The 14,846-nt window shown below is 35.8% G+C and overlaps 1 protein-coding gene and 1 long non-coding RNA gene across 6 annotated transcripts in view; one reads left to right on the top strand and one right to left on the bottom strand.

The window, feature by feature from the left end:
• Positions 1-14,846, bottom strand: part of Ddx60 (DExD/H-box helicase 60) — a 99,618-nt gene that overhangs the window by 14,993 nt on the left and 69,779 nt on the right. For all 5 annotated transcript variants that reach the window (XM_048791711.1, XM_015486230.2, XM_015486229.2 and 2 more), the window contains 4 exons: positions 14,064-14,168; positions 11,836-12,036; positions 881-985; positions 503-644 (listed from right to left, as the gene is read on the bottom strand). In XM_048791711.1, coding sequence (XP_048647668.1) covers positions 503-644; positions 881-985; positions 11,836-12,036; positions 14,064-14,168 — 553 coding nt within the window. The remainder of the gene's footprint in view (positions 1-502; positions 645-880; positions 986-11,835; positions 12,037-14,063; positions 14,169-14,846) is intronic.
• Positions 5,157-10,955, top strand: LOC125612836. The gene is made up of 3 exons (XR_007343316.1): positions 5,157-5,280; positions 9,732-9,741; positions 10,946-10,955. It is a non-coding gene; the product is annotated as an uncharacterized LOC125612836 (long non-coding RNA).

Here is a 14,846-nt window from a genome sequence, read left to right as displayed (position 1 = left end):
GGCAAAATTTCATGTGTTTACTAGTAAAACAAGATTTTAGATTATATAATTAATATAATATCAGTTATTTAATTATTCCATACAATTATATTCGAAGAAAATATTCCCAAATACTAATAGTGATTATCTATGGATATTAGAATTCTGGATAATTTTCTATTTTCAACATACTACTTTCCTATATCCTTTTTTATGATGAGAATATATTTATTCTAAAAATTGTATATTATTCAATATGTTCTGAATCCTATAGGCAAGGAGTCCCTGAAGTTAATAGTTTCAAGAAGTTGACATTTTACAGCAGATGTCACAAAATATGGTTGCTTCCCATATAGTCGATATTAGTGAGTGTTTTATTTTGTCTAATTTGGGGTACTGTAAATTACATACATACTAACTGTATTTTCTTTGTAGAGAAAAACATTCATGAAGTGCTAACTTTCTATAAATCTATTGCTACTTTTTGGAGATATATGGATAGATAGATAGACTCCAAGCTTACCTTTCTCAGTTGGCTGACAAAGCTTATGGAAAAGACCTCTCACAAGAAAATTGACAAAAACAAGATTAGAAGGTTCATGATAATGCAAATGCGATACAAGTCCAGCAAACCCCATAGGATTGCCCTCTTGATCTACATATCCCTAAAGAAAAAGAACAAAAAAAATATTAGTTTAAAATAGTTATTTAATGCCAATATAAGAGAGATTGCTAACAATTACCTGGCCCAACTTTGATAATTATAAGTAATATTAATGATGAATGTAACCTTCTAAAGATTACAATGAGCTTGACATGGTAAAAACTCTAGATGTTAGCAAACCTATTTCATAAAAAAAAGAAAAGAAAAAGAAAGAAATGAAAAAAAGTATAATCATACCTCTTTCACCAGCAACTGCAAAGAAAATAAGAAGTAGAGTTTTAACATCTCCATGGCTTTGGGTCGTTTGAAGGACAACAATGAGTGCTTTAGCACTGACAGCACCTATTAAAAAGAGCACTTTTCTTTACCCAAATTGATAAGCATGTGAAATAAATACACTCCTAAGTGGATAATATAGAGTAGGTATTGTCCATATCTATTGTACACATGGATATCAGCAATATCCAAGATTCAACTCGATTTCACACAATTGGATTCATCATGTTCCTACACAGATATCCTGCCTATAACAAAACAGAGCACATGGAACAGAACATAAGGAATAAAATGTATTTCTAAGCAATCTGATAACAAAAGTCATTCCAACTTAAGAGTGTATAGGTCTTGATCTGGAAGAGCAAAAAAAGATTTATTATTCAGTATCCTGCAGTATTGTTGCAAAAATAATGGAACTAGGTTGATTAAAATCAAAGAAATAAAAATACTGATTGGTTTCCAGAGTCAAACAGCAGTGAACTTCACATAGCTTTTGAGGCCCCACGAAAATGTCTATATAGTCTCAATAAAAAAAAAAAAAACTTTCTAGCATTACCAAAATTTAAACCTTGCTGCTTTTAGGATGGAGAGTTTATAGAACCAAGAAAGAATTTGTACTTTTGGTAAAGGGAATGGACTAAGTAGAAGGAGGGAAGGGAGAGAGGAAAGCAGGAAGGAAAAGGGGGAGAAGGGTGATACATTTTAAGGGCACTAAAAATGACCTTTTCTACAGTCTTTTTTTGTTTACCCATGTGCCACTTCTACACTAGTCAGAGATTGCAACTATCAAAAAACAGCAGAGTAGTTACGAGGTGATGAACTCATAGTGATTCACTGTGACCTTAAAAGTGTAGACCCCATGATGAGCCTCACCAAGATGAATAGATAAAGAAAATATATATACACAATGGAATACTATTCAGTATTAAAAGAGAATAAAATAAAATCATGGCATTTACAAGTAAATGGATGGAGTTGGAGAATATAAATGCTAAGTGCAGTAAGGCAATCCCAAAAAACCAAAGGCCAAATTTTTCTGTGATATGAGGATGCCGATCTATAATGGGGATGGGGGGAGCATAGGAGTTATGGAGGAACTTTAGATAGGGTAAAGGGGAGGGAGAGGAAGGAAGGGAGCATAGGGGAAGGAAAGATGGTGGAATGAGATGGACATCATTATTCTAAGTACGGGTATGAAGACACGAATGTGTGACTACTTTGTGTACAACCAGAGACATGAAAAATTGTGTTCTATATGTGTGCTGAATTGAAATGCATTCTGCTGTCATATATAACAAATTAGAATAAATCAATTTTTCTTAAAAAAAGATGATTTGAATCCTAAAACATTGCACATTGTAGGTTATAGTGATTAACAACATCATATGATCCACACTTTGAACTTATATGCTTAGTTATGCATTGTACTATAAGTACCTATGCATATATGTATGTTTATTTATATCTATTTATATTGTGTTTTTATTTTCTCTGACCTAGTACAAGGTAAGTACTCTAAGGCCAGTGATACTTGTTTGCCAGATTTTTTGGTGTAGATTTAATAAATATTTGTAGCATGTAGTACTTGAATAAGAATTGCAATGCAGCCATCAGGGGAAGCATTTGTCACATAAGAGGGGTGGTACGAGTAGACATCACTGAAAGTAATGTTAGAACAAACAATGTAATGTGGTAAGGCAATAGGCCAAAGCATGTATCTGAAAAGAAATAGCAGGAACCATTGTTCTCAAACTATTATGTGCCTTACTCTTGATGAAGCAAGTAGTGGGCAAATGGGACAACAAAAGACAAGTTCAACAAGTTAACCAGAGATCAGATTCTAGAGAACCTCACAGACTATGATAAGAACATTGGTTTTTACTCTAATTTTTAGAGTACAGCTATCAACGTTGGTAGGTCTCATCTATGAAATTTGTTTCATACATGCAGCAAAAAAAATCATTTTGGAAAATTATTTGACCTACTTAATGAATATCAAATAATACAGTTCTATGAGAGAAAGTACAATGGCATGTATATAGACAAGATAAATTGATATTTTTAAAAATAAATGCATTATTTTGACATGAAAGAGTGATATATGATATAGTGAAAAATTTTAAGAAAACCAAAAGTCTAGTAGAGGAATTAAAATCCACCTTTGTATTACTAAAGAACAGAATTGACACTTTGAGGAATGCATCAGTGATGTGGAAAGTAAATTTTATGTTCTCTTGTAACGATAGTAATGTTAGAGCAAAGAATTTCATGTGGTCACAGAGTGAAGCCAATCAATAGAGAGTAGGGGAAAAATGGTTTTACTTTTTAAAAATTGCAAATTTTCATGAATAAGAAACTGAATTAAAAAGAAGCAAATAGGATTGGGGTTATAGCTCAGATGGTAGAGTGCTTGCCTTGCATGCACAAGGTCCTGGGTTCAATCCCCAGCATCACCAAAAAACAAAAAAGAAGAAGAAGCAAATAACAAGAATATAATTTAAGAAATACATTTTTTGTTGTTGTTGTTGGAGGAGTTCAATGGCAGAATGGAGAAGGTTGCTTTTCTGGCTGCTCTGTGGTGTTAAACCAAGAAGGCAGACAGGCAGCTTCTCAGCAAGGTGGGTAAACACGGGCACGGGGAGGAGTGAAGGAGGGGGACTCAACTGGAATTTAATACTGCACATTCAAAGACAATTGGATACTCAGAAGGTTGGATACAATAAAGTAAGGGAAAAAAATCACCAGGGCCACAGTAAGAGTGATCCCTCTTTAAGCAAAGTGGAGGAATGAAGGAATTAAAGGAATACACATTTTCAGGATGTCTGAGGCATGTCTGGGTTTAGAGACTAAACTGAAAGGCAGACTGCACAATATCCTGTGTGGGACAGAAGCCACCTCTCTCTCAGCTATGAGCAGAAGACAGAGGAAGGAACCATTTTGCAGCTGCAGCATAGGGGCAAGCAGATGGGGGAGTGATTCCTGACAAACCTGAGCTTGGCCTGAAATACAGGCCTGACAAACCCACACTGAATGACACAGGGTGTGTCTAAGTGACCAGGAGAAATGTGGACAGAGGTTCACACAGAGGTCTAATGGCTGTGGAAACAAAGGTCTCTCCCTCCCCCTCCAACCCAGCTGCTTACAGGACCAGTGGGGAGAGACACACCTGGATGGAAATTCAAAAGGTGAGGGCAGGAGAGATTGAGTTTGGAAACTGAACTCAGGAGACCAGGAAACATGGGGTCTGATGGTCACATAGTGACTAAAGATTGGCTCCTCCACCACACAAGTGGGACCCAGGGGAAATCGTTGGGGTGCAGTCTTCCAGCATGGACCAGCAATTGCTGGGCCCTGAAGGTACACTGATTGAAGACCTCCAGACAGACAGGCATTCAGGGAAGAACCTGGAGCATACCTAGGCCTACCCTTCCCCCCCAGGAGTTCTGCCTGTGAGATTACCTCTCTCACTCCAGCAACCCCCCTCTAAGGATGGAGCAAGCATCACACTCCACCTAACACTCCTGAGAAGGGAAGTTGAGAATCTTCTGAACTCTAACAGAAACAATTCTTTAACTTTTCATTGAGAACATTTTTTTTTCTTTTCTTTTTTTAATTGTAACCTTAATGGTCATGGACATTTATACATATTCATATATATTTTTTCTCTTTTCTAGCATGTTTGAGGCTAGTTATTTTTCAAGGATAGGTATTTTGAGGACTAGAATGTTTGATTAGTATATTTCAGTTTGTTTTGTATTATTTTATCTTTATTTATAATGTTTAAAATTTTTACTTTATGTATATTTTTCTATAACTTATCCACTTCCCTTGAATCTTTCTCTTTTCTTCTGCTAACAGCCAATCTCTATATTTCTCTTTCACTTTTCCTTTAATTTTTTCCTTCTCTCTTCTCTCCTCCACACTCATAATCATCACTTCCTACATCACTTCTGTTCTCTGTTCACCATTTGAAATTGAAAACCCTTTTGCATATATACTGTTTTTATTGTAGGCAATAACTGATGGTATCATTTCTCTTTATTGTGACAATTAACATTGTAGACTTCATAGCAGGAATTATTTGGTTTATTGTTGTATATTGTTTGCATTGGATGTTGTTATTATTGGTCTCCCCCTAAATGGTGAGATACTGGAAACCTTAAGGAATATTGTAAGTCCACAGGTTAGAAACTCTACTGCCATACTGTTAAATAGGTAAACAAACAAACTACATTAAAAAATCAAGGGAAAAAAATGTCCTAAAGGAACCAAGATACTTCAAAACAGAATTCAACAACACCACAGTGGAAGAAATGTCAGAGAAGGATTTTAGAATGTACATAGTTAAACTGATCCATAAGGTAAAAGATGATTGATGTAAGGAGTGAAATCAGAGAGAAAATATAGGAGGTGAAAGCTTATTTCAATAAAGAGACAGAAATTCTGAAAAAAAAAAATTAAGCAGAAATCCTTGAAATGAAGGAATCAATAAGCCAAATTAAAAATTCAAAAGAAAACTTCATCAGTAGACTAGACCACTTGGAAAACAGAGTTTCAGGCAATGAAGATAAAACTATAATTTTAAAAATAAAGTTAATCATGAAAAAAAGATTTGAAGAGACCATGAACATAACTTATAAGAAATATGGAACAACCTGAAAAGATCAAATTTAAGATTTATCAGGATAGATGAAAGCTCAGAAATACAAACCAAAGGAATGCACAATCTTTTCAATAAAATAATATCAACAAATTTTTCAAATCTAAAGAATGAAATGGAAAATCAAATACCGGTGGCTTGCAGGGCCCAAAATATACAAAATTACAACAGACCTACAGCAAGGCACATTATTCTGAAAATGCCTAACATAGAGAATAAGGATAGAATTTTAAAAGTTGCCATAGGAAAGTGACAGGTTCCATTTAGAGCAAAACCAAGTTGGATCCAGCTGATTTTCAACTCAGGCTCTTAAAGCTAGAAGTCACTGAATAATATATACCAATTTATGAACAAAATGGATGGCAGCCAAAACTACTACACCCAGCAAAACTAAGCTTCAGAATAGATGATGAAATAAAAACCTTCCATGATAAACAAAAGCTAAAAGAATTCATAACTAGAAAGCCTACACTATAAAACATACTCAATAAAATATTTCATGAAGAAGACATTAAAAATAAAAGTGAAAACCAGTAAAAGGAGGAAATACACTAGAAGAATACTCAAAGAAGAAATTAATTCAAATTTAAATGCCAGAAATAAAGCAAAATGACAAGGAATAAAAATCATTTCTCAATAATAATGTTTGAATGTAAATGGCCTAAACTCAACAATCAAATGACACAGGCTGACAGGCTGGATTAAAAAACAAGACCCAACAATATGTCATCTCCAAAGACACACCTCATCAGCAAAGATGTCTACAGACTGAAGGTAAAAAGATGAGAGAAATAAGTATCATTCACATGGATTTCTTAAACAAGCAGAAGTTTCTATCCTCATATCAAATAAAGTTGACTTCAAGCTGAAGTTAATCAGAAGGGACAAAGAAGGGTATTTCATATTGCTTAAGGGAATTAGACATCAACAAGACATAACAATCATAAACATTTATGCCCCAAACAATGGAGCATTTATGTATATCAAACAAACCCTTTTCAAGAATCAAAGAGACCATTACACAGTAATACTGGGTGACTAGTATACCATGATAAAATGGAGTTCATCCCAGGGATGCAAGTTTGGATCAACATATGGAAATCAATAAACATAATTCACCACATCAATACACTTAAAGACAAGAATCACATGATTACCTCAATAGATGAAAGAAAAAGCAATTGACAAAACACAGCATCCATTCATGTTCAAAACACTGGAAAAACTAGGGGCACTAGGAACATACCTCAACATTATAAAAGCTCTATATGTTAAACCCAAGGCCCACATCATTTTAAATGGAGAAAAATTGAAAGCATCACCTCTAACTTCTGGAGTAAGACAGGGATCCCCTCTTTCACCACTTCTATTCAACATAGTCCTTGAAATCCTAACCACAGAAACTAGGCAGAAGAAAGAAATTAAAGGAATATAAATAGGAAAAGAAGAGGTCAAACTATTCCTATTTGTAGATGACATGATTCTATATTTAGAAGACCAAAAAAATAAAAAAAACTCCACCAGAAAACTTGTAGAACTCATAAATGAATCCAGCAAATAGCAGGATATAAAAGTAACACTCATAAATTAATTACGTTCCTATACATCAGTGATGAATCAATGGAAAGGGAAATTAGGAAGACTATCCTATTCACAGTAGCCTCAAAAAAAATAAAATAAAATTTGGGGAATCAAACAAAAGAGTATGAAAGCCTTATGCAATGAAAACTATGGAACACTAAAGAAAGAAATTGAAGAGGACCTTAGAAGGTGGAAAGATCTCTCATGTTTTAGGACAGGCAGGATTAATATTGTCAAAATGGCCATTCTACCAAAAGCATTATACAGATTTAATGCAATTCCTATTAAAATCCCAATGACGTTCTTCATAGAAATAGAAAAAGCAGTCAGGAAATTCATTTGGAAAAATAAAAGGCCCAGAATAGCCAAAGCAATCCATAGTGAGGAAACTGAAGCAGGCTAATAATAATGATCACAAAGGACTCTGGAGTTCCAAGTTTGTGAGTTATTTGAACCTGATCTCATAGACGTAAAAGTCTTCGTAACCTCTGACATTGATAAACTTGATCTGTTTTTCACTGATAGGATTATGAGTTACCGTCTTCATGGTTTCTCAGAGACTGGCTAAAATACGAATTGCTTTTGTGATAATTGTTTACAAGAAAAGTAATGCTTTGCTGTCTTGGTTATTGTTGTCTTAGCATGATCCCTGCCCTATGTGAGCCTTGTCCAGACTCCTGCCATCTACCACTGTGGACCTTTGTACTACTCTGATGTTGAATACTCTTAACTCTTCACACCCAACCTATTAGAGAACAAAGACTTTGGGATACTTCCTCCAACACTGCCCTCTTCCAGCAGGAAGCAGCTTGAGATTTCATTGCCTATTTTTCCATAAAAATGAAATGTAGAAATTAATTGTGGGGAAATGTAACAGTGGTCCACTTTATGCTTTGAATATAGTCCTTGGTGCTTCGCTACCGCAACTTATTTTTAAAGTTGATATGTTTCTTTCTCTTCCTGTTTTCCTGCGTCTCCCTAATCTCTTCCCATCCTTAATCTCAGAGGAAACAGGATAACCTTTCTTCCCCATCCTAGGCAGAGCCATCTGGCCTTGAGTTCACAGCCACCATAGGAGCAAAGTAATCCAGAATTTTGGGGATGGTACCAGAAGATCTCAGAGATAACTATCTCCAAAATTAACAAGTGAATTACAATTCCAACAGAGAACACACAAAATGTAGCCTTTGAATGACCTCTTTTAAAAACCCCTGTTTCTGCTGATGGGCAGAATTATAGCCTCTGAGACAGGAGTCCCCTGTGTTTCTCTTTTGCTAACAAAAACAAACAAACAAAAAGTAAAGCAGAAGGCATTACAATACCAAACTTTAAATTATACTGCACAGCTATAGTAAAAATATGGTATTGGCACCAAAACAGACATGAAGGCTAATGGAACAGAATAGAAGACACAGAAAAACCTGCATAAATACAGTTAGCTCATACAAGACAAAGGTGCCATAAACATACATTGGAGAAAAGATAGCCTCTTCAATAAGTGGTGCTTGGAAAACTGGAAATCCATATGTAGTAGATTAAAATTGAACCCCTATTTCTCCATCTACACAAAACTCAACTCAAAGTGGATTAAGGACTTAAGCATTAGACCAGAGACACTGTACCTACTAGAAGAAAAAAGTAAGCCCAACTCTTCATCATGTCAATTTAGGAACAAAATTCCTCAACAAGAGTCTTATAAGCTCAAGTAGTAAAATTAAAAACAATAAATGGGATGGTATCAAACTAAAAAGCTTCTTTACAACAAAGAAAACAATCAAGAACATGAAGAGAGAGACCCTATAGAATGGGAGAAAGTCTTTGCTATCTGCACCTCAGGTAGAGGATTAACCTCCAGGTTACACAAAGAACTCAAAAACTTAACCCCCCTGAAAAAAAAAAAACAAATAACCCAATCAATAAATGGGCAAAGAAACTGAACAGACTCTTCACAGAAGAAGAAATGAAATTATTAAAATTATATGAAAAAATGTTCAATATCTCTAGCAATTTGAGAAATGCAAATTAAAACTACACTGAGATTTCATCTCACTCCAGACAGAATGGCAATTATCAAGAATACAAGTGACAAGTTGGTGAAGATGTGGAGGAAAAGGTACATCATACATTGCTGGTGGGAGTACAAATTGGTGTAACCACTCTGGAAAGTAATATGCAGTTTCCTCAGAAAACTGGAAATGGAACTACCACTTGACCCAGTCATCCCACTCTTCAGCATACACCCAAAGGGCTTAATATCAGCATACTATATTAACGTGGCTACAGCAGTTCAATTCACAATAGCTAAGTAATGGAACCAAACTAGGTGTCCTTCAACAGATGAATGAATAAAGAAAATGTTATACACACACACACACACACACACACAATGCAATATTACTCAACCACAAAGAAGAATGAAATTATGGCATTTACTGATATATGCACAGAACTAGAGACTATTACACTAAATGAAATAAGCCAGTCCCAAAAAAACAAAGGCCAAATATTCTCTCTGATGCACAGATGCTAGCACACAATAAGGGGAAAGGGGAGAGAAGTTCATTGGGTTAGACAAAGGGGAGTGAAGGGAAGGGAGGGTGGGTGGAAATAGGAAAGACAGTGGAATGAATCAGATATAACTTTCCTATGTTCATATATGAATACATGAACAGTGTAACTTCACATCAGGTACAACCACAAGAATGGGACATTATATTCGATGTATGTATAATATGTAAAAATATACTCTATTGTCATGTATATCTAAAAAGAACAAATTAAAAAATCTTTTTTTGATTTGGTAATTATATTAAATGGATTCTGCTGTTATGTATAACTATAAAGAACCAATAAATTAAAAAAAGAAAAATACCTCAGCCTTATAAAACTATGTGAATGTATTGAATACTACTAAACTGTAAATTTAGAATGGTTAAAATGGTAAATTTGGCATTATGTGCAATATTTTCCCTACAAAAATAAAAACCCTCACATCAGGACTGAAATATCTATCTCATCATGTAATACCTCAAACATTGATTTTAAAAAGGATTTATAAAATAGAAAATCCTGGAAAAAAATCATTTGAAAGAGGATAAAGAAAAAGGGTTAGGATAGTTATATCATCAGAAAAAAAGAAGAAAATTACTGCAAGAGGAAAAAAATAAACCTGGCTTCTTCAGCTGAGACCCCAAGAGTTTTCTCCTGTAACACTAAATGCCAACAGGCAAAGCAGGAATTAGTATGACATGATGAGCAAAAACAATTTTGAGAATTTTATTCCCAGAAATCAAAGTGGGCATACGTAAAGGTTACAGATAAGTCTTCTCCAATATGCTAAGGCAAAGAAAATGAATCACCCTGACAAACTTCTTGAAAAGAAGAACAAGGATTGCTAGAAGACACACTCCTTTCTACAGGGAGGTGAAATTACCACCTCAAAAATGGGGAAATTTGGGTCTAAAATCACCTGTGCCTGCAATCACCTGGTTGGAATTGGTCAACCCATCACAAGAGTCCTAGAATTCTCAGCTCAGCAAACTGTATCTGGTTTATCTGGGACACTAATTGACATCCAAAAAAGAAACAAAAGGGAAGAGGGGGTCCCACCGTCGTTTGAACATGATCTGTTCTCCAAATTCATACTCATTCCCCATTGTGAGGTATTCAGAGCGTAGAAACTTGATCTGACGGTGGTATCTAGAGGTGGGGCCCTTGGGAAATTATCAGGAATGAAGTCATGGGGGTGGAGTCCCCATGATGGAATCCCGGTGGCTTTATATGAGATATCAGAGACACACATGCCTGCTCCCTGTCTTTTGCCACATGATATTCTGTGTCACCTTGGGACTCTGACAGAAAGAAGGCCTTCAGCAGATGCCATCCCTCTATATTGTGAAACAAAATAAACCTCTTTTCTCTGTGACTCACACAATTTATGGCATTATGTTAACAACAACAACAACAAACTAAACTAATGCAGATCCTTTCAACAATGCATTTTCATCAATGAAAATCAAGTTAATTATTAATCTTAAGGCTTCCATTGTGTGATTGGACACAAAATATTTATCTCAGTATAAAATATCAGATAAAGTTTACAACCATACTCTGAAGTTCAATTACATTCATCAACATTATAGAAAACCAAATGCATATCCATGCCTTAGAAAAATGATTGAAAAAAATAACAAAATGATAATGTTATATACCCTTTGGGAAGCAGAACTAGGTATGGATATCTAGTTTTTTCCTTCTTTCAACTTTCTATATTTCCTAAATATTCTTTAATGAACTTGAGTTCCTTTTTATGAAAAATCAATTTTATTACAAAATTATGAAAACATACCTCTTGGTTTCTAAATGATAGAAACCAGAATCTAACCTGAATCTTTTCCTATCCCTGGCCAGCACTCTTATCTGCCATCTGATGATGTCTGTCACACATGGAAACTGGAATCCTATTTAAGTGATTCATAATTCCCATCCAGCCCCAAATTTTATGTCAGATAGTAGAAACATGCAAAACTAATCACTATCCCCCTCAGCTTCCCCAATCCTCTCAGGAGGACTTTAGGAAGAACTTAAAGACCATGAAAGTGGTGGTCTTTTGCAGTCTAGATTTTAGCCAGGCCCATGATAAAGGCTGAGCCTCAGGCAGTGCCCAGCACGGTACCTTTGCCTTGCCATCCTCTGGGTCATCCCCCTTGGAAGCCAGCAGCATGAGTCGCAGAATCAGGGTTATGCTGAGAGGGAACTGTCCTCTCAGCTCAGGAACTTTGGATTTTATGAGTTTTCCTATTTTGGGGAATGGAATATTAAAGAAATATACATCTCCAAGCAGATCCTGACCTCGTCTTCCAGCACGACCAGACATCTGGAAACAGAATAGAACCACAATGTGAAATTCCCCTAAGTGCTTTTCCTATCATAGTATAAGTATTGAGTCTTTTACAGTGTTTTCAAGTTTGTAAAGTATGCCTATATCCGAACATTAATTAACTGAAATGGATGTCGAACTATGTAGGGCTTAAGAAATTTACAATGTCTGAAACAGTTGGAAAATGAGACATTTGTCATTCTTATGTCCTTATTCCATGCCATTAATGTATCAGGGATTTGTAAAAATGATCTACAGAACAAAAACGGCCACAATGATGAAAGACTAGACCCTGATTTCAACTTCACTAAAAACTGAAATCTGTGATATAGATTTTCTCTCCCTCCTCATCTCGTCTCATTTCATCTCATTTCATCTCTTTCTCTCATCCCTTTCTCTCTTGCTTTCTCTCACATACAAATATGTTGAGCTGCGAGCCATAAAATAAAAGCTGTGCACAAATCAAGGAAATACATGAGAGAGATAAAATTCACAAACGATACTTGCAAAAGCAAGTTAAGAACAAACTGCAGGGGTTATATTAATTTCATTATTAACTGTATAGCAAGCACTAAGTTCTTCTTTTTTCCCCATATAGAACTGACAACAACATATGAGATAGATATAATACTATCCCCATGGTACATGTAGAAGCTTGGGTATTGGGAATATAAGAAACTGACCCAGCTGGCGCATAGTGGGGGTGGAGGGAGGACACCTGTAATCCCAGTGGCTTGGGAGGCTGAGGCAGAAGGACTGCAACTTCAAATTCAGCCGCAACAACTTAGCGAGGCCCTGAGTAACTTAGTGAGACCCTGTCTCAAAATAAAATAAAAAGGGCTGGGGGCTGTGGCTCAGTGGTTAAGTGCCCCTGGGTTCAATCTCCAGTACTGAAAGAAGGAAGGAAGGAAGGAACTGACCCATTATGAAACAACCTGAAAACAGGAGATCCAGAACTCAAACCCTGGCATTTCAATCCCCAAATCCATCATTTCAAATATCTCAACACCCTGTCTCCAGAGCCTTAAATACGAGATTCCCAAACATGAGACAAGAGGAGTGTTTATGTAGAAGTAAAGAAAGACAGGGACTGGTAAGTTGGTGGGGAATTACAAGCATGTTATATTGGGTAGGAAGAAGCCCTATGAGGAGATTAAGAAGTACTAAGAGGAGCTGGGGTGGTGGCTCAGTGGTCGAGTGCTTGCCTGGCATGTGTGAGGCACTGGGTCCGATTCTCAACACCGCATATAAATAAATGAAAAAAAAAATAAAGGCCTGTTTAAAAAACAAAAAAGAAATCTCTTAAAAAGAAAAAAATGGAAGTACTGAGTCGAAATAAAGGAGGTGCTTTGATAAAAACTTGAATGTTGGGTGACATCTAAGTTTGATGTAGCCAGTAAGAAATCTTAACCAAGTGTCCCTAAACAGGGAAACAATATGAAGATAAACTATGCTGTCTTCAGTAGAATAAGGCAATAGAGAATCAAGGAAATTGATCTAATAATATAAGGCCAAGATCGTATGAAGAAAGATGGTGGATTCAGAGACTGCAAGGCAAAAATCCAATATCACAAAGGAGAGTAATGGAGTAGGCTTTGTTAATAGGCCATGTGCCAGGAGCAAGGAATATAAAAGCATTAAAGATAACTCCAGGGTTCAAACTCTTGTGCACAGTAAATGAACAGTGAATATTTATCAAGCATCTTTGATGGGGATCTTTCTTGCAAGTCACTTCATTTATTGCTTGAAAATGTATAAGACAGCAATCATCACCCATACTCTGAACAAAGGAAAAGAATATCAAGCAGGTTATACGTCCTATCCAAGGTCATACGCCTGATCAGCAGTGGTCATGTAATCCCAAACTCACATGCTGTCCACTATACAACAGCTAAAAATGGTAGCCAGGCAGGAATGAACTGCAACATGTTTGTAAACTAATGATCCATGGTGTGGTTTGGATTAGTTTTTCTATTCTATGGCCATATTTTAGCAATATATTGAGAAGTTTATGCATAAAGTACCTGTCTGTAATTTAAGGCATCCAGATAGACTGAGTTTTGTGCAAAAACCACAGATTTACAAGGCATGTTGATTCCCAAAGCAAGTGTTCCAGTAGCTGTTACCACCTACAAAGAAGATAAAAACAATTAGCTCCTGAAATAGTGTTTGAATAGAATGAACCTATTTCCTTCCACAAAGATCCTGAAAACTTTTTCAGTGTCTCTTTAAGCTGGGGATGCTAGACACATTGGCATTCTTTCTACTTCACAAACACACAAAGCACATTCTCAAATCAAGGTCATTATTTTGTGCAGAATATATTTTCCCCAAATACTCATTTGTATGGGTCCTTTAATTGTCTGCTCCAATGGATCTCGGCATCTAAAATAATCATTCTCTATCATCATTATCTACCTCTCTGTCCTGCACTATTTATCTTCCTATTGTCTCTTAGCAACTACCTCAATAACATGACTATCTGTTTACTTGTCTTATACCAGAATCTAAGTGTCATTCACCACTGTATTCCCTGCACCAAGAACTGTCAATGGAACTTTATTTTTATTTGTTTATATGTGGTGCTAAGAATCAAACCCAGTGCCTCACACACGCTAGGCAAATGCTCTACCATTATGCTACAACCCCAGCCCACCCAACTTGTTCATTTTTTAAACCTAATTTTGGATATTTTAAACAATTTTCTCTTTACTTTGATCATCATAAATGCCCTTGTTAGTGTTAAGTTCATTAAGTAACTTTCTCTAATTATTCTGTAATTAAGTCCTATGCATCTATCAAAATGT

This window comes from Marmota marmota, unplaced genomic scaffold (genome assembly GCF_001458135.2).
Source record: "Marmota marmota marmota unplaced genomic scaffold, marMar, whole genome shotgun sequence".
Classification (NCBI taxonomy): Eukaryota; Metazoa; Chordata; class Mammalia; order Rodentia; family Sciuridae; genus Marmota; species Marmota marmota.
This window is presented reverse-complemented; position numbering and strand designations above follow the sequence as displayed.